General features: G+C 42.4%; 1 protein-coding gene across 2 annotated transcripts in view; it reads left to right on the plus strand.

Annotated features, from left to right (window-relative positions):
- The first annotated feature begins 236 nt into the window (after window positions 1–236).
- The window catches only part of SNTN (sentan, cilia apical structure protein), a 31,760-nt gene continuing 8,794 nt past the window's right edge, over window positions 237–23,202 (plus strand). The window contains exons 1-2 of one of the 2 annotated variants that reach the window (XM_056528285.1): window positions 237–354; window positions 21,541–21,605. In XM_056528285.1, the coding sequence (XP_056384260.1) occupies window positions 21,595–21,605 (11 nt within the window). In that variant the 5' untranslated portion in view covers window positions 237–354; window positions 21,541–21,594. Of the gene's footprint in view, window positions 355–21,504; window positions 21,606–23,202 lie in introns of those variants that run through there. The other variant, XM_056528284.1, reaches the window with a different exon arrangement.

Genomic DNA, 23,202 nt, shown 5'->3' on the forward strand with positions numbered 1-23,202 from the left:
TAATAACATCCAGAGCGATATAACAGCTAAGTTTAGCTTGTAAAGTCACTTATGTTGTATACAGTATATAGCGTATATACAACTCACCGCCAGAGGATCATCTCTCATAGGTAACTGTGATGGAATAATAAGACTGATGAAGCGCACCTCTCACCTAGCGGGGAATCCAGACTCCCATAGTGGAATGCTTGCAGTGCATGGAATAAGGTGCTTGCAGCGTGACTGGCCCGGCTCACGCTTTCAGTATAACTTAGGAGGAGATATGTTGAATCTTCACTGACCGCGTTGGACTGGCGTCCTTGTGGGATGCCAAGCGCGCGCTTGGATCCCTCAGCCCCAGAAAAAGTGGCATAAGTATGATGACTTACGACTGGGAATTGCATGCCTAACATGCATGCCTAAAGACAATGTTTCTAGTGGTATCTTATAAGATTTTATTTATTGGTGGCAATATTGTGTTTTTATTGTGGTCTTTCATTTTATATATATATATATATATATATATATATATATATAATTTTTTTTTTTTTTTTTTTTTGGGAGGTGGCATCACAAGGGCTCTGTGATCCACCTGTGTATATATTATTCTATGTAACAATAATTAATGTAATATTTTGATACACTTTCAGAGTCATAGGGGGAGATTTATCAAACCCTGTCCAGAGGAAAAGTTGCCCATAGCAACCAATCAGATTGCTGCTTTCATTTTTCAGAGGCCTTGTTAAAAATGAAAGAGGCAATCTGATTGGTTGCTATGGGCCACTGGGCAGCCTTTGTTCTGGCCGGGTTTTGATAAATCTCCCCCATAATATTTATAGTCTTTGAGCTAAAACACTTGTCACATATTGTCTTCTTTTTTACACCTCGGGTATAGGTTTTAGATTGGACTGCTCAGTCTAGTTAGCGGCATTTAGTGATAATCGAGCCATTCCGTTTTTGTTATTTACACCTCCATATCTACCTGTAGGTGTATGATAGCAGGCATGGAACTCTTTAGCCCTTTTCAAAGCCTTAAAGTATAATTGGTTAATTTACTTTGACATGAACTTAATAATGAGGAACTAGAGATGAAGTACTGCAAAAATAAGAAGTAAGTGGCCTGCAAGAGATGCCCGGACTATTTTTAGTATAGTCAGGTAAACATTGAGAAGATGAGAAGAAATATTATGGTTCTACTGACTTTGGAGTAGTTTGGTAATCCAGGCTACTTGGGAAGGGAGATTTGACTGAAAAATCTTAGAAAAGGTAGAAAAAAATATAATTGCAACACCCCCCCCCCCCCCCCCTACTTCACACAAAAAGAGATAGAAAGACAACCCTTTTTTCTATGGGGGGGGGGGTCATCCCTTAATAGTGTTTCTCATTCCAGTTTAATAGTCCTAGCCTTTTGCTATTGATGTGCCCTTCCACACAGTGCTAGAGCTTCCTCGGTAGATCAATGATGGATGGATAAGCTAGCAGTTGGTGAAGATCTAAATCTCAATCTTCCAATTTGACCATATATTGAAACAGATCAAGATCCAGACACTGAATCATGTCCTGACCATTTTAATAAAGAGTTAAAGGAGGTGAAGCCAGAAAGATGTCAAGTCACTGAACACTGTTAGTGTTATATAGTTATATTCTGACTCGACCTAGATACTTGCCACAAGATAACAATGTTGAAGTTCTGTGAGCTGGGGCTTCCATAATTCATAAAACACAAGAGCTATTGCATAGCATAAGGTCCAACAGAGGTGAAATTCCTTTCTATACAAAATATGTACCAAGTCCATATGTACATCAATATGGTCTAATAGGTTATTTGTGGTTTAATCCAAATACTGGTTAAAAAGTCTTCTGCTTCACCCTTTGTGCCCATTATAGCATCAGCTTCAGCTAATTGGAAGATGCTCTGGTATTCTAATGGGCCAGTCCAAAGCAAGTTGGGATTTTGGAATCTACAACACAACTCTTCTTCTATTACGCAAATTGGGCTAAGATCTATTATGCTGAACTGAAAACATTTTTCAAAGAAGTGCTGTGTAAAATATCATACATTTTATGAATGGCTGACCAGATTTAAATAGGTTTAGGTCTAACATAATGTATGCTTGTTTTTGCTTGGCACATCTTGCTATCCATGTATAAAAGCAGAGTTTTGTCAAACTATATCTTAAATATCTCTTACCTGTAAAGCAGACCTGTCAGCAGTAAAACAGGGGTCTATATAAGCCCATGATTCTGAGCAATATCTAGTCATCGGAATTCCAGGCACATCTCTTTTTATCTCAATATTTTCCAACTCCAATATATGTCTTTTTGTTGTTATGCAAATAAGGCTTCAATGAGGGGTTGTTCCCCAGCTGGTATAATGAAGAAAACTGTTTCCCTGTAGCAGAATGTGACCCTCCGCACTTTTCTGCTTTACAGCCAGCTCCCTCTTACTCCCTAACCCCCAACCCTAATCCTAACCCCTAACCCTAATCCCTATCCATAATCCTAACCCCTAATCCTAACCCTTAATCCTAACCCTAACCCCCAACTCTAATCCTAACCCTAACCCCTAATCCTAACCCTAACACCTAATCCTAACCCTTAATCCTAAACCCTAATCCTAACCCAAACACCTAATCCTAATCTTTATCCTAACCCTTAATCCTAACCCCTAACTCTAATCCAAACCTCTAATCCTAATCCTAACTCCTAACCCTAAACCTAATCCTAACCCCCAACCCTAATCCTAACCTGTAATCCTAACCCAAACACCTAATCCTAACCTTTATCCTAACCCTTAAGCCTAACCCCTAACTCTAATCCAAACCTCTAATCCTAATACGAACCCCTAATCCTAACCCCTAACCCTAATTCAAGCGATCAGCATTCAAAAGGGTTTAAAGCGCTGAGCACACAAGCTCCGTTCATATTCGGCTACTGTTTTTTTCACTTCACCTCTTAGGAGCTTAGGTCACATTTGGCTATGAGTTACAATTTTTTCACTTCACTGGCAACAGCCCACGTAAGTCAGAGATGGTAGCGTAAATGGTGAATGCACCACCTAGCATCCAGGCCCGATGTGCCATCCGAACAAAAGGAATAAAGTGAAAATTGGGCCTAAAGATCAACACTAGAGTGTGACTGGATACATTTCTTACACCCACGCAAAAAAGAACCAAAAAATATATATATTCAGATTCGGGTGCAGTTATATGAGATTTTGAGAACTTGAAAAACTTGCAGTAAGCTATCTGAAAAATAAGCTGAAACCCTTTTACAATAGCCCTTCATGGGTGATACCAGCCAATTAACATTGATGGTGTCCACATCACCAGAAAATTGCATCCTGGGCGTTCTACATGCTGAATGTGGAACAGATGTAGAAAATATTTTTAACCGGTGGAAACAAATGTATGTAGTGCTGTCACATGAGTGATTATGTGAAAATAACAATCGTTTGCATCACCAATAATTAAGGTCTTCGCATTGATGGACACCAGTAATACTTATGGGTTTGCCTTGTCACCGGGATACTATGTAATTTCGCATTTGGCTGGAGCACAGAAGGGAAATATACAGTTTAAACTTCATGTAATACTTCTCAATTATCTGAGTAATGACGCTGTCAGATGGCAAATTAAAGATGTTCTGACAATAAAGGGAGACAATGTGGGGAAGGTGAACCTCCCAATTCATTAATACCCACCGGGGTCAGTCAGCTTCAGTAGGAACGCATTTCATCCTCCAGCCATCTGTGTGCAGCTCAAATGGGCTCCCTGGTAAAAGGAAGGAAAGGCAATTTGTAATTGGAAAGACTACAAAGTATGGTTCTCTAATACACAGATCATTTTAGAATATTCGGACCCATAGAAGTTAATGAATCCTCACACCGCCAGTGATGTAAGTATGACATGACCCTCCGAGGCCTCAGTGACAGTGAAGCTTTATTCTACTTCATAGTCTAAAGCAGTGGTCTCAAACTGTGGCCCTCCAGATGTTGCAAAACTTCAACTCCCAGTATGCCCGGACAGACAACAGCTGTCCAGGCATGCTGGGAGTTGAAATTTTGCAACATCTGGAGGGCCACAGTTTGAGACCACTGCTCTAAATGATGGGTCAAGTAACTTTCAAAGTTTTTTTTTTTTATTTGTCAACATGTTGAAAATTCAGTAGGTTTACCATGGCAACAGACAATGGATCATACTCATTCTGCTGTCAGACACGTGAAGGAACAATTTTGGTCTACGGTATTATAGACACGTGTATTTGGGTATAATCATCCATACTCCAGTTGTTCATTTATTCATACATGTCCAGAGGAACAGAATAACACAGAAAGGGAAATGATCAAAAACAGTCCAATACATAGATAGTGTAAACAGGGCGTATCGACCCTCGCACAAAGCGGCGCCCGACATGCCTCCTCCATATATCTCTATGGGAGAGCCGTTCGGCTCTCTCCGGCTCTCCCATCGAGATATATGGATGGGGACTCTCGACCGCTGCTTTGTGCAGGGTCGAAATGCTCTGTTTCCGTGCAGAGCCAGGGCCCCATACAGAAGATTGCGGGGGCCCCATTGGTCAGATCCCCCACAATCTAAAACGTATTTCCTATCCTGCAGAAAGGGGATGGGTTTTTGTACATGACACTTCTCCTTTAGGGTCTATTCACACATACAGTATTCTGCGCAGATTTGATGCGCAGGATTTCAAGCTGTGTTCAGTCATTCGGTTTATATTGAGATCTGCAGTAGAAAATCCTGCACATAAAATCTGTGTGAATAGACCATTAAAGGGGTACTCCGGTGGTAAACTTTTTTTGAAATCAACTGGTGCCAGAAAGTTAAACAGATTTGTAAATGACTTCTATTAAAAAATCTTAATCCTTCCAGTACTTATTAGCTGCTGAATACTACAGACATCTCTGTCCATTTTAGAAACGGATCAGAGCCGCATATGTTTGCTATGGGGATTTTCTCCTACTCTGGACAGTTCTTAAAATGGACAGGGATCCCAGTAGAGAGCACTGTGGTCATGATTTCAGCAGAGAGCTCTGTGTTCCAAAAAGAAAATAATTTCCTCTGTAGTATTCAGCAGCTAATAAGTACTGGGAGGATTAACAATTTTTTAATAGAAGTAATAGTAATAGAAATCTGTTTAACTTTCTGGCACCAGTGGATTTAAAAAAAAAAAAAAAGTTTCCTCCAAAGTACCCCTTTAAGCTAAAATATAGGCAGCTATGAGCATTAATTTCCACTACATCAGTTTCTTATAGTAATTTACAGTCTCATGTTATGGAAGGCCACGCCCCTACCACTAAACCCTGCCCATTGAATATATCTGAACAAAGAGAGCTGTATAACAAAAATAGAGAAACATAGCAGCATATCCACCATTTGAATTTTGATCTACTTGCTTCTCAGCATAATTTCAAAAACTAACAGGTTGTTAGTATACATTTTGATCAAAAAGTACAAGCCCACTCACCACGTCAAGACCACCTAGTCAGAGTGGGTCCTTAAACTACCACTGGCATAGAGCTGACCACTGCCACCGCGGCACCAAGCCCACAGGGGGAATGACCCAGTGGCCAGGCAGCCCCACTGCTCCCCGACCAAGCCCCCAGCTCTGGGCCACACCACCCCACAGACAAAGCATCACAGCAACAATGGCCGCCACAGAGGGCTGGGAGAATGCTAGGAGGAAACCTGGGGTGTCCTAGCACCAATGGCTGTCCTGTGGCTTCGGACTGCTTTGGGCAGAGACTGATTGGGGCATTAAATATATTTTGCACTTTATTGAGAAATTAATATATTTTTGTAATTATCTTATTGTTATTCTGATGTATGTTAAGTGTGTTACTGTACCCTTAAGCAGAGAAGTAGTAAACCCCCCATGTAACCCTGCCTGCCAAGTGGAAGTCTAGCCCACATAGTGTAGAGGGGGAGGATTTCCCCTTGTGCAGTTTAGCCTGAGCTACAGTGTGGTTAAGGTGTGTTGTGTGTAGAAGCCTCAAGGGAAGGCCCAGATCAAAAGTATTCAATCTGGTCATTCTGCAAGGATGATCCGCACGGTGGAAGTTCATGCCCTGGCGGAGGAGGCTACAATACCTTGACAGAACCCTAGCTACCAGGATCAGTCTACCCGTCTTTCAAGTCAGTATCAATTCATTTGGTGTGTGGTGTCTGGGGTGTTGCAATGATATTACAGGGTCTGGTGGTATTAACCCTTACTTGTCGTGATGCCAGGGTGAAGTTTGCTTAATATGGGAGGTCCTGCAGCCAACTGGCCCACAAACGGCAGGGATAATAAACGGAATGTCCACAGCAGAATTTATGAGATAACTGGAAACTTTTACTCGAACTTTTATGCAACAGTCTTTGCAATTATACAGTTTTTCCTGAGGTAACCGGGATGCAGGCTCCTCACAGGCTTTGCTGGGACTGGTAGTAATGAGCTTTATGCAGGCCACTGTGCTACTAATTATAAAATTTGAGTGGAATAGTAGTCACACAGGATTTGTAGGTTGAGCTTTATAACTCACAGTTTTAGTGGCTGCTGATCCTTTAGGCTTTGGCCCAGATGCGATGAATTTAGATGTGCTGAATGTGCTTCTTTAGTGTCCAGGTTTCAAGAGAGAGAATTTACAGACTACAGCCCTTTATATAATAGGGGGATGGACTAAGCTCATTGGCCAGCAAACCTGTAGGTCCTGAACCCAGTGAACTCTGGGTACATCACATGACCCAGGAAGGTCCTTAAATATATGTACATTCACAAATGTAGAACACATGACCTGGGAAGGTCCTATACATTTATTTCACCTATACATTAAATAATAGACATGTAAATACATTTATCTGAGGTGAGTAATCGGGCAAGCCCTACAGGAGAGCCCTGTGGAGATGGAGCAGCTCTACCTGAGGGGACTTAACACAAGGGACAGGACAAAGTCCTGTACCGGGACACCATAAGCCCCCTTACTTAAGATAAGTCGTCCTCGACGTAGGTCCCCCAAGGTAGAGGGACGGAATGGCCATAGGGCCGGATACAGTCCTCAGCATTACTACAAATGTCCACGTTCAGGCTGGTATGAAGAACAGATATAGATCTCTGTGCACTTAGGTTGTGTCCTTACACGCTCTGAAACTGATACATGAACTGGATTGTTGGGAGTTGATTCAAAGATCACTTTAGTCCTGCTTTCCAGAACAGGATGAACAGGATAAGTATTTCTAGTTTATTTTTATTTTATGGGGTTACGCATTCACTTACTATGCATGAAATTAGCTGACATCTGACATTTGATTTCTATCTGACCTTTGACATTTGACTGACAGACTTTTGAATATATAATCTCTGACTGTGAAGTATGTATAATGACGGTGATGTTTCTACATACTGCTGTATTGTTCAGTTAGCTTAAGGTATACCTTCTGGCCTGGAAGAGCATCCTGAACATGTAAAGACAAAAGAACAGATTAGTGCATGACATTAGCGCATAACAGTGGTACGGACTGATATAGAACATTGTTACAGTCCCTAAGACTCAATTTTTGTTTGTGAGACATATTTTATAAGTTATGTGTACTGAACTTTATGAATGTACACTAATGGAGCTTATGTACTGTCCTATGTGTACTGAGTTTTATGAATGGAGTCAGTCTTGATATCTGATTGATATTTTTTTCTGTTAAGGCGCTAGCGAAGGGTGGCATTTATTGTTACTCCCAGAGGAGCTGGGAGGGCACCTTTAAGTAATCACTATAACACCTGGACATTTGATTGGAACACAAGGGCTACATGATAGCAGCACAACACTTGATGTATTCAGGCAACATTTGCCTGCTTGTGTGGGTGCAACATTTCGGGCACCAAAAAAAATATATATTACCATGAGATAATTTATATAAACAGTCACGTCAGGCTCTACAGTCCTCCTATGTTAAAAAGTCTTAAATAAACATGGCTGTTTGAACATACTAGGATCTCCTCAGGCAAGGAGTCTCTCGGCCAGGGGCCGGGCACAAGCTTAGGAAGGTGGTTACATTGCCGAACAGGTGAACTTCTTGGCATAGTCCTGCCAGGCACTTCATCTTGAACTGGTTACAAAACTGGAACAAAGTAAAGGTACTGGTGTACCACACAGTTAATGGCAAGCAAAATACTTTAGAATGAGAATTTTCTTGACTCCCAACCTCGCCTATCAGCGTACTTCCGGCTCTGAGACATGTAGCGAGGAGCACGAGGTTGGGATTCCCTCATGGGATTTATGGCAGTGTCCCAGGAGACATATGTGAGTCGGGACTGTGCCACAGATGGGTTCACGCTCATCACAATATTAATAGCAGCAGCAGGGCCACTGGTACTACAGTTGGTGCCGGTCGGTCTGGCCTCACCTCCTTGGGTGGAGTAGGCCGCAGCACTTCAGTCGGTGCCTGTTGGTTAGGCCACACCTCCTCAGGGGGAGTAGGCCTAGGCACATATGTTGGTGCCCATTGCTTAGGCCTCACCTCCTCAGGGGGAGTAGGCCTGGGCACATTTTCTGTTACAGATGATGCTGAAGAATGAGACCTTGGCATATACTTAGGATCCATGATGGGTGCCCGGTACGTTTCCTCTTCACAGGCTGTTTTAAGCAGCCTCATCGGCCGGATTACGTGGGGATCTGCATCCCAATTGTATGTGAAGGGTATCTACGTTGAATCTTTAGGTCTTGTTACTGCTGCAGCCCAATCACCCCAAAGAATCTTGACTGGGTTGTACTCTACAATCTCCCCTTGCTCCAGGTAGTGGTAACTTTTGGGCAGGTAGTCTCGCTGAATAGTGTTGCTCGCGAATATTCGCAATTCGAATATTATTCGCGAATATCGCATATTCGCGAATTCGCGAATTTCGCGAATATAGCGCTATATATTCGTAATTACGAATATTCGTTTTTTTTTGTTTTTTTTTTTCTTCACAGTACACATCACAGTGATCACCCCTCTCTGCTTCCAGCTTGTGTGGTGTAAAGAAGGCTGTAATACTACAGTGTGAGACTGGCGCGCGAAAATTCGCATATGCGAAAATTAGCATATGCTAATTTTCGCATATGCGAATTTTCACATATGTGAATTTTCGTATGCGCGTATTTTCGCATACGCGAAAATAAAAAGAGAATATAACGAATATGCGAATATTCGAGAATATATGACGAATATTCGTCCATATATTCGCGAATATTCGCGAATTCGAATATGGCCTATGCCGCTCAACACTATCGCTGAACGCCCTTCTATTGACCAATATGGTCCCTTCGTGTCGGCAGTCCAGGAGGGTACCAAAACCTCTGGCCTTGTCGAACTTGACCACTGTGGCATGTTGGCGCTCCAAGGGTGCCTCCCCCTCTCATCGGTAGTCCAGCATGCGGATATACAGAGCTTCTAATTTTTTTGTGTCCCTCTGCTGCTCTGCCTGGACTTCATAAGGGAGGTGTTTCGGGCCATATCTCTCCCTATTCTGGGCCTTTAATTTTTCGATAACGTCAGAGATTTCAGCCTCCCTGCTGGCCCTTTCTGCCTCAGCTGTGGGTACCGGTGGATGGGACTTCCCCGGCAGGGGAAGGACGTGGTCCCACATATACTGTATCAACGCAGGCTCATCGCCGAACACCCATTTCGGGAGAGGGGGTGATCGTGGGCGTGCGCTGGCTGGCGTTACTTGGGACAAGGGGACCTCTCTCTGGGCTGGATGAAGAAGAAAAAGCGGCTTCAGCCGGAGTACTCACATCTGATTCTTCAGTAGGAATTTCGGCCAAGGATCCCCATGTCCAGTGGTGAGGGGACAGTCTCACCGGTGATGCCGTTCCTGATGTCCCGGGTGATGCCCCTTTCGAGGCAGCTGGCCACTCATCGTCCTCTGGTAATGAGGGTAGGTTTTAGGCCTTCTCGGCCCCAAGGGACCACTGATGCAAGTGGTCGGCAAGGTCTTGGAAAAGTTGTGCTGTGGCCGCGCAACTTTCCTCTGCTCCGGCGCCATCTTACTGCTCTCCTCACATGTTGTGGTGGGCTCCGCCATCTCTGTACACCTTGCTGCCATCTCGAGACTGTAGAGGTCTGGCCGCATGGCTTCTTTTATATGGGGCTCCCACAAGGTGGCCACCAGCCGGAAGGACATCATTGGTGCAGCTCTGACTTCCTGTCCCCTGGCAAACACAAGCAAAAGATAACAGTTCCACTTTGGCATAGGAACAGCTACACGATGTCCACAACCAGGGGCAGGACGCAGACCAGCACGGGACATTTTGGCGTGCTTTTCGGGTTCTGTCTTAACTCTTTCAGGTACAGCCTGCAGCAAAGCACGTAGCATTTATTTTACCTATACATTAAATAATAGACATGTAAATACAATTCTATGAGGCGACCAAGGAATAAGCCCTACAGGAGAGCCCTGTGGAAATAGAGGAGCTCTAGCTGAGGGGACTTAACACAAGGGACAGGACAAAGTCCTGTACCGGGACACCACAGGTGAAAGCACCGCAAGTCTCAGCAAGGCAACAGGGCTTCAAAGGGGTTACGCTGAATCCTCTCACTCTACACCAGACTTACCGTGTAAAGTTGCATTCACACCACGTTTTTGCAATACAGTTCCCGTATCAGGTTTTTGATGGAAAACGGATTCCTCAAAACCGTACTAAACTGTATCGAAACGTGTGTACAAATTTCAACCCATATACGATTAAAAAACGTATACGGTTTGAAAAGTTATGTCCAGTTGCATCAGTTTTTTAAGAAAAAAACATGGGTTTTTTACTTTTGACTCTATTATGAATAAAGTTTCACTTGTTTGATTGAAATTCCAAGAAAAAAACTGTGCAAAGTCAAAAACCGTGTGGTGCAAACTGGATAGAACCGTACGCACATACAGTTCTCTACGGTTTCCATTGACTCCTATGTTTAAAAAAAACGTATACGGTTTCAATACGTTTTTTCACCTGGACCAAAAACCATGGTAGGCTACGGTTTTGGGTACGAAAAAAAAAATTGACAAAACCATACAAGATGCAAAACGGATGCAACAGGATTCATCGTTTGGCATATGGTTTTCAATGGAGAGTCAATGCATACGGTTTTCAATACAGTTCCATGCGGTTTTCAAATTTCAAAAACGTATACGGGAACTGTATTGCAAAAATGTGGTATGAATGCGGCCTAATACAATCTGCACCCAGCTAAGTAAAGACAGTTATCTGTAACCTGACGTCGTTGTGTTCCTTTACCTCGGACCGTGTATAGGATAACGGTGCCCTGGCGTCACGAAGTGACTACCAGATAAAGCTACCACAAACCCATATGCAGTCTCCTGGGTGATTCCCCCTGTGGGTTTGGTGTCGCTGAGGCAGTGGTTGCCACCCGTCGCTACGCCAGTGTTAGGTTAGGGATCCACTCTGACTAGGTGGCCTTGACGTGGCGAGTGGGTTTGTACTTTGTGATCAAAATGTATACTAACAACCTGTTGAAATTATGCTGATCAAAATAAAAATTGTGGATATCCGGCTATGTTTTTGTTTCTCTAGTTTTGTTTTAAAGAGAGCTGTATGACATCACATAGACATCACTGCGGGTATATGTCCTCAGTAAAATTTTTATTCTAAAGTCTATCTGCGTGTTATACGCCGATAAGCCGCTGCAGTTCAATGATTTAAATCAATGAATGCAGCGGCTTTAGCAGGTGCAGAGACCTGCCGTCGCTGCCGGCTTCTCTGCCCCTGCCTTTCCTGGGGTCCAGAGACTGCCGGCACCGCTGGCCCGTTGCCTCCCCCATTCCCGATTTTAACCCCTTAAGGACACATGACGTACTGGAATGTCATGTGTCCACTCCCGATCTATAACGCGGGGCCACGGCGTGGCCCCGCGTCATAGCGGTTCGGGCCCGGCCTCTAACAACGGCCGGGACCCGTGGCTAATAGCGCGCGGCATTGATCGCTGTGCCGCGCGCTATTAACCCTTTAGACGCGGCGTTCAAAGTTGAACGCCGCGTCTAAAGTGAAACCGAAAGCATGCCGGCTAGCTCAGTGGGCTGTTCGGGATAGCCGCGGTGAAATCGCGGCATCCCGAACAGCTGACAGGACAGCGGGAGGGCCCCTACCTGCCTCCTCGCTGTCCGATCGCCGAATGACTGCTCAGTGCCTGAGATCCAGGCATGAGCAGTCATGCGGCAGAATCATCGATCACTGGTTTCTTATGAGAAACCAGTGATCAATGTAAAAGATCAGTGTGTGCAGTGTTATAGGTCCCTATGGGACCTTTAACACTGCAAAAAAAAAGTGCAAAAAAAAAGTGAATAAACATCATTTAACCCCTTCCCTATTAAAAGTTTGAATCACCCCCCTTTTCCCATAAAAGAAAAAACACAGTGTAAATAAAAATAAAAATAAACATAAATGGTATCGCCGCGTGCGGAAATGTCCGAATTATAAAAATATATCGTTAATTAAACCGCACGGTCAATGGCGTGCGCGCAAAAAAATTCCAAAGTCCAAAATAGTGCATTTTTGGTCACTTTTTATATCATGAAAAAATGAATAAAAAGCGATCAATAAGTCCTATCAATGCAAAAATGGTACCGTTAAAAACTTCAGATCACGGCGCAAAAAATGAGCCCTCATACCGCCCCATACACTGAAAAATAAAAAAGTTATAGGGGTCAGAAGATGACAATTTTAAACGTATTAATTTTCCTGCATGTAGTTATGATTTTTTCCAGAAGTCCGACAAAATCAAACCTATATAAGTAGGGTATCATTTTAATCGTATGGACCTACAGAATACATATCAGGTGTCATTTTTACCGAAAAATGTACTACGTAGAAACGGAAGCCCCCAAAAGTTACAAAACAGCGGTTTTTTTTAAATTTTGTCGCACAATGATTTTTTTTCCCGCTTCACCATAGATTTTTGGGCAAAATGACTGACGTCATTACAAAGTAGAATTGGTGGCGCAAAAAATAAGCCATCATATGGATTTTTAGGTGTAAATTTGAAAGAGTTATGATTTTTTAAAGGCAAAGAGCAAAAAACGAAAATGCAAAAACGGAAAAACCTCCGGTCCTTAAGGGGTTAAATTACCTGTTGCTGGGGTCGGGTCCGCGCTGCTTCTGGCCTCTGGTGTGGCGTCCCCTGCGTCATTGCTATGCGCTGCATGGCACGGCGGAATGACTAGTGACGTCACATTGAAGATGTCACTCGTCATTGTGTCTCGCAGCGCATAGCAACGCAGGGGACGCCACACCGGAGGCCAGAAGCAACACGGACCCGACCCCGGCAACAGGTAATTATAAAACTGGGGATGGGGGAGGCAAAGGGGCAGCGGCGCCGATAGCCAGGGGGAGAGAAGCGGCGGCAGCAGGGCTCTAGACCCCAGAAAAGGCAGGGGGAGAGAAGCGGGCAGCATCGGACTCTCTCCCCTGCCTTTCCTTTGGGCTTCTGTGGGGTCAGAGACAGTGTATCGGGATATACACATGCACACACACACACCCTCATTTTACCAAGGATATTTGGGTAAAAAACTTTTTTTACCCAAATATCCTTGGTAAAATGAGGGTGCATGTTATAGGCCGGTGCGTGGTATACCCCGATAAATATGGTATGTCCATCAAGTTCAACCAATGGGGTGGAGGGGTATGGGAGGGGATGCTAGGTTTCTGCATATGCATTAATGTTGTTTTGTTTTAGGAATGTATCTAACCCTGTTTTGAATCCCTGAACTGTTTTTGTTGTGACCAGTTCCTGAGGTAGACTCTTCCATATATTCACAGTTCTCATGGTAAAGAAGAATTGTCTCCCCTGGAGACTAAACCCTTTTTTCTCCATACGGAGGCAGTGCATCCTTGTTTTTTGAGGGGGCTTTACATGGACCGGTTTTATCCTATATTTTGGCACCAGAGATCAAGCTGTCTTCCCTCTGGAGCCACTTTACATATGTTTTTCCTAAATGGAGCATTGCATGGCCAATAAGAATCAACACACCCATTTGGCACTCTTCTCAAGAAGAAACATTACCCCCTCAGTCCAAAAATGCATAGAGTCATTGTAACAAGTTACCTGCTTGAGAGGTTTTATGGTTTAATGCTAAGTAAAGCCCAGAATGTGTCCCTGAAGTGTTTTAAAGACACTTTGTGGAAACACCTGGTAATAAACAGGAAGGGGATGCTCAGAGCGGACTCTTACAGACAGATTGGATATCAATGAAGAAAAGGATGAACACTCCATTCCTTGCCCCTCTATCCTTTGTATGTTTGTCTTTAAAGGGGTACTCCACCCCTAGACATCTTATCCCCAATCCAAATGATAGGAATAAGATGTCCTGCCGATGGGACCCCCCCCCTGTGATCTCCGGCACGGCACCCCAGTAATCCGCTGCACGGCGCGAACACCACTCCGAGAAGGATGACAGGTGACCACAGCCATCACGCCCCCTCCATTCATGTTTATGGGAGGGGGCGTGACGGCTGTGTACTTCTGCTCCACAGTCATCACACCTCGTCCCATAGACATGAAAGGAGGGGGCATGATGTGACATCACAAAAGCCCAATGTTGGCATTCTGAACATCAATATTCAGAATGTCGGGGTGCCAGCCCAGAGATCGCGGGGGGGTGAACAGCTGGACCCCCCACAATTAGACATCTTATCCCCTTAGCCAACGGCTGTCCAGGCATGCTGGGAGTTGAAGTTCTGCAGCCACTGCTTTAGGCTGATAATGATGATTTAAATGGCTCCCCTAAAGCTCCGGTCAGCAAACAAACCAGTGACCAAGAATAAGCATTTCTACAAATAGGTAATATCCTTGCAATCTGCCTAAAAGTGTTTTCTCTACTTGAAAAAATGTATGCCATTAATCCAAATAACCACTTTTCATTTGTGCTAGGTACGTTTAATGAAGCCGTGATTTTCAGCTATTAAACACTGTTTTGTGTCATATCTGATTTTTGTATTTGCTACCAAGTAAAAAAGTTGGGAGAACATCCTCTAAATGTGCTAAATTTTTATTTAATTTTTTTTTTTTTTTTTTTTTGCTAGGGGTTGTACATTCTGCACTATAAGACCTCCTCAACCCCTTAAGGACCATGGGCATACAAATTTTGAGGGGCATTTTCTCCTATTACCCCTTGTAAAAATTTTAAATTTGGGGGAAAACCTGCATTTTAGTGGGAAAAAAAATTAATTTCCACATCCGACTTTAACGAAATGTCGCCAAACACATGTGGGGTGTTAAGGCTCACTGTACCCCTTGTTACGTTCCTTGTGGGGTGTAGTTTCCAAAATAGTATGCCATGTGTGTTTTTTTTTTTTTGCTGTACTGGCACCATAGGGGCTTCCCAAATGTAACATGCCCCCCAAAAACCATTTCAGAAAAACTCACTCTCCAAAATCCCATTGTCGCTATTTCCCTTCTGAGCTCTCTAGTGCACCCACAGAGCACTTAACATCCACATATTAGGTATTCCCTTTACTCGAGAGAAATTTGGTTCTAAATTTTGGGGGGATTTCTCTCCTTTTACACCTTGTAAAAATTCTAAAACTGGGTCTACAAGAACATGCGAGTGTGAAAAATTAAGATTTTGAATTTTCAACTTCACTTTACTGATATTCCTGTGAAACACCTAAAGGGTTAATCCAATTTCTGAACGTCATTTTAAATACTTTGAGGGGTGCAGTTTTTATAATGGGGTAATTTATGGGGTATTTCTAATATAAAGGCCCTTCAAAACCACTTCAAAACTGAACTGGTCCCTGAAAAATTCTGATTTTGAAAATGTTGTGAAAAACTTGAAAATTGCTGCTGAACTTTGAAGCCCTCTGGTGTCTTCCAAAAGTAAAGACATGTCAACTTTATGATGCAGCCATAGAGTAGACATATTGTATATGTTAATCAATATATAATTTATTTGGTAGGTCTATTTTCCTTACAAGCAGAGAGCTTCAAGGTTAAAAAAAAAAAGCAAAATTTTTTAATATTTCATGAAGTTTCGGAATTTTGCCCCAAGAAATGGTGCAAGTATTGACGAAAATTTACCACTAACATAAAGTAGAATATATCACGAAGAAACAATCTCGGAATCAAATTCATAAGTAAAAGCGTCCCAGAGTTATCAATGCTTAAAGTGACAGTGGTCAGATGTGCAAAAATGCTCTGGTCCTTAAGGTGAAAATGGGCTTGGTCCTTAAGGGGTTAAAGCGTACCTGTCAGATCCCACAAAAAAAATATATATACATATGTTACTAATCCTGACCATGTACATCTAATTTTTATGCCTCTATCACCTACATTTATTATAAAAAAATAACCTTTTTTTATTAGCTCTCAGTGTTAGAAATCCTCTCAGGGGAAGGGGGCCTGTCCCTCCTTGTGGTGGTGGGAGCAGTGGCGGATCCAGGGGGGGGACACGGGACAATTTCCCCCCCCCCCCCCCCAGATTTCTGCCCCCCGAACTCTAACACCATTCGCTCATTAATTTACCTTTCTCGCCGCTGGAACGTGATCGGCGATCAACGGCAGGCCGGCGCAATGACGTCACACTATCGTGCCAGCACCTGAACATCCCGTCACTGCGGCTCGCCGCTCACCTGTCTGCACAGTCTGTGAAAGTAAGAAGAAGAGAGCTGCTCAGCGCGGGAATGTAGTATAAGTGTATGTATTTTTTTTTTACTGTTTGGCACATCTATATGGCACTGGGCTCAGGGGGCAATTAAAAAACTTAGGGGGCACTAAAAGGATAAATTTGATGTGAGGTGCCCATGACAGGGGGGCATTATATGTGAAAAGCACATGACAGGGGGTCCCCTGTCTTGTGCTCTTCACATATAATGCCCCCTGTGCTATGCCCCTCACATATAATGCCCCCATCATCATCATCATCATGTGCCCTTCAGATATAATGCTTCTGTCTTGTGCCCCTCACATATGATGCCCCCTGTGGGGCAGGACAGGGGGCATTATATGTGAGGAGCACAGGACAGGGGGCAGTATATGTGAGGGGCACATGATGAGAGCATTATATGAGGGACACAGCACAGGGGGCATTAAATGTTAGGGGAGCATGACGGGGGCATTATATGTAAGGGACAAAGCACAGGGGGCATTATATGTAAGGGGCACAGCACAGGGGGCATTATAGGTGAGGGGCACAGGACAGAGGGCATTATACGTGAGTGGCACAGCATAGGGGGCATTATATGTGAGGGGCACAGGACAGAGGGCATTTTTATTATGTGGGGGGAACAGGACGGACATTGTTAATATGTGGGGGGGGTGCAGGAGGGGCCAAAATTATATGTGGGGGCACAGGATAGGGCATTATTACTATATGTGAAGGCACAGAGTGTTTAGCATTTTAGAAGTATGGTGTATATTATAAAGGAATTTCCGGGTTGGTACGATTTTTATGGGCCACAATACATTAAAGTATTGTATTCAGAGGTAGTGTTGCTCGTGAATATTCGTAATTCGAATTTTATTCGCGAATATCGCATATTCGCGAATTCGTGAATATTCGCGTATATAGCGCTATATATTCGTAATTACGAATATTCGTTTTTTTATTTTTTTTTATTTTTTCACAGTACACATCACAGTGATCATCCCTCTCTGCTTCCAGCTTGTGTGGTGTAAAGAAGGCTCTAATACTACTGTGTGAGGCCGGTGTGTGAATTTTCGCATATACGAAAATTTGCATATGCTAATTTTCGCATATGCGAATGTTCGCATATGCGCATTTACGCACAGGCGACTATTCAGATATGCGAAAATACAACGAGAATATTACGAATATGCGAATATTCGCGAATATGAGGAATATTCGTCCATATATTCGCGAATATTCGCAAATTCGAATATGGCCTATGCCGCTCAACACTATTCAGAGGGTGCACTGCACGTCAAGGTTATATTCAGATGGTACAGTGTGTGGAAGTATTATATTCAGAGAACGCAGTATGTGGCAGTATTATATTCAGAGACCGCAGTGTGTGGTAGTATTATATTCAGAGGGTGCAGTGTTTGGTAGTATTATATTCAGAGGGTACAGTGTGTGGTAGTATTACATTTAGGGGGTACAGTGTGTGGTAGTATTATGTTCAGAGAGCGCAGTGTGTGGTAGTATTATATTCAGAGAGCACAGTGTGTGGTAGTATTATATTCAGAGGGCGCAGTGTTTGGTAGTATTATATTCAGAGGGTACAGTGTGTGGTAGTATTACATTTAGAGGGTACAGTGTGTGGTAGTATTATGTTCAGAGAGTGCAGTGTGTGGTAGTTTTCTATTAATAGAGCGCAGTGCGTGGTAGTATTATATTCAGAGGCTACAGTGTGTGATAGTATTATATTCAGAGAGCGCTGTGTGTGGTAGTATTATATTCAGAGAGCGCAGTGTGTGGTAGTTTTATACTCATAGAGCACAGTGAGTGGTATTATTGTATTTAGAGAGCGCAGTGTGTGGTAGTATTATATTCATGGAGCGCAGTGTGTGGTAGTATTATATTTAGAGAGCGCAGTGTGTGGTAGTATTATATTCAGAGGGTACAGTGTGTGATAGTATTATATTCAGAGAGTGCTGTGTGTGGTAGTATTATATTCAGTGAGCGCTTTGTGTGATAGTATTATATTCAGAGGGTACAGTGTGTGACAGTATTATATTCAGAGGGCACAGTGTGTGATAGTATTATATTCAGAGGGTACAGAGTGTGATAGTATTATATTCAGAGGGTACAGTGTGTGATAGTATTATATTCAGAGAGCGCTGTGTGTGGTAGTATTATATTCAGAGGCTGCAGTGTGGGTATTCAGAGGATACGGTGTTTAGCAGTATTATAATAATTATTGTTTTCATATAGAGGATCAGAATCCGCTGACAAATTAAGGAGCCATCTGGGTGTCATTTTCTGCAGAGAAGATTTAGCTGACAAAGTCACAGCGGTATGCACTATCGAAGCTGTCACCTGTAGTCACTGATATCATTGTGTATTCTCCTCACTATGTCCCATCAAAGCTGTAGTCACTTGTAAGTTTTGCAGTTTTCATGGGTGAAACAACAACTCCCAGCATACCCTTACCACTACTTAGGTCATACTGGGAACTGTAATTTTAAATGGTAAAAACTTCTATAGCACCTTCCCATTCTGTGACAATTGGTATATTTGATTATTACGCTGGAAATTATTTTCTGCAACCTGCTACACCGCGGGCATCACAACTATACTCACAACTATACTGCCAATTTAATGTGGGGGAACTACAACCTAATGTGGGGGAACTATACTGCAAACTAAATGTGGGGGAACTATACTGCCAACCTAATGTAGGAGGACTATACTGCCAACCTAATGTGGGGGGGGGGCTACAACCTAATTGTGTGGGAACATACTGCCAACCTAATGGGGGAGAACTACAGCTTAATGTGAGGGAACTATAACTTAATGTGCGGGAACTATACTGCCAACCTAATGTGGGGGAACTACAAACTAATGTGGGGGAACTATACTGCCAAACTAATGTAGGAGGACTATACTGCCAACCTAATGTGGGGGGAACTACAACCTAATGTGGGGGGAACTACAACCTAATGTGGGGGAACATACTGCCAACCTAATGTGGGGGAACTATGCTGTCTACCTAGTTTGGGGGAACTGGAAACTATGCTGCCTACCTAGTGTGGGGGCACTATGCTGCATACTTAAAGGGGTGCTCCACTGCCCCAGCGTTCTGAACATTTTGTTCCAAACCCTGGGTGCAGGCTGCGGGGGTTGTGATATCATAGCCATGCCCCTTGTGACATCACACCACACCCCCTCAATGCAAGTCTATGGGAGGGGCATGTCGACCAGTGCCTGATACTCTAATAGTGCCTCTCCCGAGACTAGACTCTGGATCCGCCCCTTGGTGGGAGGTGATTGATGTGTATGCTCATGCAGTCTTGCCTATGAGTTACCTCTTGTCTATGACTCATGGACAAGCCTGATGCTGTAATTCCCCCACATTAGGTCGGCAGTATAGTTCCCCCACATTAAGTTATAGTTCCCCCACATTAAGCTGTAGTTCCCCCACATTAGGTTGCAGTTCCCCCCCCCCCCCCCCACATTAGGTTGGCAGTATAGTGCCCCAGTAGGTATGGGGACCTCTAGTGGTGGGATTTTCAGGAGCTTTTTTCTTTATTAAATATTAAAAAAAAAATTCAACAACCATATTACAAAAGGTCTTAAATTTTCACCAGTAACAACATATAAAAAGTTTTGGGATCTGACAGTGCCAATTTAAGTCAATGCTTTCGATTTGGAAGCTATGCCTTCAGCTTAAAGGGGTACTCTGGTGGAAATTTTTTATTTTTGATTTTTTTAAATCAACTGGCTCAAGAAAGTTAAACAGATTAGCAAATTACTTCTATTAAAAAATCTTAAACCTTCCAGTACTTATAAGCTGCTGTATGCTACAGAGTAATTATTTTCTTTTTTTTTCACCTACTCTGGACAGTTCTTTAAATGGACAGAGATGTCAGCAGAGAGCACTGTGTTCATGATTTTAGAAGAGAGCTCTGTGTTCCAAAAAGAAAATAATTTCCTCTGTAGTATTCAGCAGCTAATAAGTACTGGAAGGATTAAGATTTTTTAATAGAAGTAAATTACAAATCTGTTTAACTTTCTGGCACCAGTTGATTTAAAAAATAAATAAATAAAGTTTTCCACCGGAGTACCCTTTTAATGGAATAGTGGTAGTCTTTATCTCTTAATTAACTAAACATTAAGGGGGTACTCTATTGGAAAACACTTTTTTTTTTTTTTTCAAATCAACTGATTTCAGAAAGTTAAACAGATTTTAAATTACTTCTATTTAAAAATCTTAATCCTTCCAGTACTTATCAGCTGCTGTATACTACAGATGAAGTTGTATTTATTTCTGGAGTTCTTTTCTGTCTGAACACAGTGCTCTCTGCTGACACCTTTGTCCGTATAAGGAACTGTCCAGGAGGTTTGCTATGGAGATTTGCTCGTACTCTGGATAGTTTCTGACATGGACAGAGGTGTCAGCAGAGAGCACTGTGGTCAGACAGAAAATAACTGCAGAAAGAAATACAACTTCGTGTGGAGCATACAGCAGCTGATAAGTACTGGAAGGATTAAGGTTTTTATATAAAAGTAATTAACAAATCGGTTTAACTTTCTGGCACTAGTTAATTTAAAAAAAAAAAAATCCACAGGAGTTCCCCTCTATTCACCCATCAGATAACATTGTGCACAGAATACATGTATTGATGTGTTTTGTTGCATAACATTCTCTGGCCAGCACTGAGCACACGGATTGTGTAACTATATTGTTAGCTTTTCTTTATAAACCTAGCTAAGTAAACTACCGTAAGTAAACCCTGGACATGCATTGAAAATAGAATTAATGTGCTGTGTACACTCTGCCTGGTCAATGGTGTTTGGTGCAGCAGTTGCTTAGCAAAGTTACCAAGTCAACAAAATGCTATTGAAAAAAGAATCAAAACTCTGCACATCGAAGAATCACTTATGAATTTTTTTTTCCATTAGTGTTTGGAACAATCTGCTTCAAATCCTAGAGCAGAACATCGTCCTGCGCTGAAAATGCCAAAAAGGTAATGTAAGGGTTAATACTGATAGTGTGGCGCTAACTCTCTATAGGGTGGAAATTCCTTATGTATGTATTATGTACAGGAGCTGATGGGGCTTGCTTAATTTATAATTGTTTAATTGCCAATAACCAGAGAGTTAGGGCATGTGTCCCAGGGGATGAGCACAAGAAACCATACCACTATCTAAACAAATCTATAATTTGTTGGTAAAAAGATTTTTGAGCTATTTTAAAATTCTATTAGGTTCTGAGAAAGCTGGGTGGCAACCAATTTAGCTACAATCACAGATTTGGCAGGATGGTCCCTCAGCTTTCTAGATTCCAGAGTGGTACATTTGGCTAGTTGTACTGTGCTACCAGAAAAAGGACTCCCTGAGAGGGAGTTATAATTGTAGCCATGTGAGTTGTCACCCAGCTTTCCTACAATCCTGAATGTTATTCTTGTGTCATTATTAGAAATACATATGAGCAAAGGAACACAAGCATATAGTACATAGTACAGTATAGCACAGTACATTTTCGATGCAAAAGGTACAATACGGTAGTATCAGGGCGGCCCTGGTTCTGAAATAAGTCTTACCTCCCCCCCCCCCCGGACGACATATTACTACTGCTGAGACTAAATACCATCCTGCTAATATCACCAATAACACCACTTTAACCCCTTGAGGACCAGGCCATTTTTCGTTTTTGCTATTTTGTTTTTCCTCCTCCCCTTTTAAAAATCATACCACTTTCAATTTTGCACCTACAGACCCAAATGAAGGCTTGTTTTTTGCACCATCAATTTTACTTTGTTATGACATCAATCATTTCACCACAAAATGTATGGCGATTTGTAGGGCAAAATTTAACAAAAACACAATTTTGTAAATTTTGGGGGCTTCTGATTCTACACAGTCCACTTTTAGATAAAAATGATGGCTTATCTTTATTCTGTACGACCATTAGATTAGATTAAGATAACTTTTGGTCCAAAAATGTGCATGTTTAAAATTGTCCTCTTCTGACACCTATAACTTTATTTTTCCGTATACGGGGTATAAGGAATGATCTGTAGTTTTGACTATTATGATCTGTACTTTTTATTGGTACCATTTTTGTTTTGATGGGACTTTAATACATTTTTTTTTAGAGTATACAAAGTGACCAAAAATATGCAATTCTGGACTTTGGTATTTTTTTACGATTACGCCATTGAGCTTGTGGTTAAAGCAGCATTATGTATTTATATTTCGGACATTTATGTGCGCAGTGACACCACATATGTTTATGTTTATTTTTGTTTACATAATTTTATGGGAAAACTTTTTTTTTTTTACTTTTTATACACTATTTTATAGTTCTTATAGGGGACTATTACATGCAATATTCAGTGCTCGGTGCTCCATTGCTCCAGACTGCCATTTTTGACTAGAGCTTTGGATTACCAATCAGACAGCGAGGAGGCAGGTGGGGGCCCTCCCACCATCTTCTCAGCTGATTGGGACACCGCGGTTTCACCTTGGTGGTCCCGATCAGCACCACTGAGCAGCCAGGAAGTGTTTTTTAACATTTTAGATGCTGTGATCAAACTTGATTGCGGCGTCTAAGGAGTTAAT

Source organism: Hyla sarda, chromosome 6 (genome assembly GCF_029499605.1).
Source record: "Hyla sarda isolate aHylSar1 chromosome 6, aHylSar1.hap1, whole genome shotgun sequence".
Classification (NCBI taxonomy): domain Eukaryota; kingdom Metazoa; phylum Chordata; class Amphibia; order Anura; family Hylidae; genus Hyla; species Hyla sarda.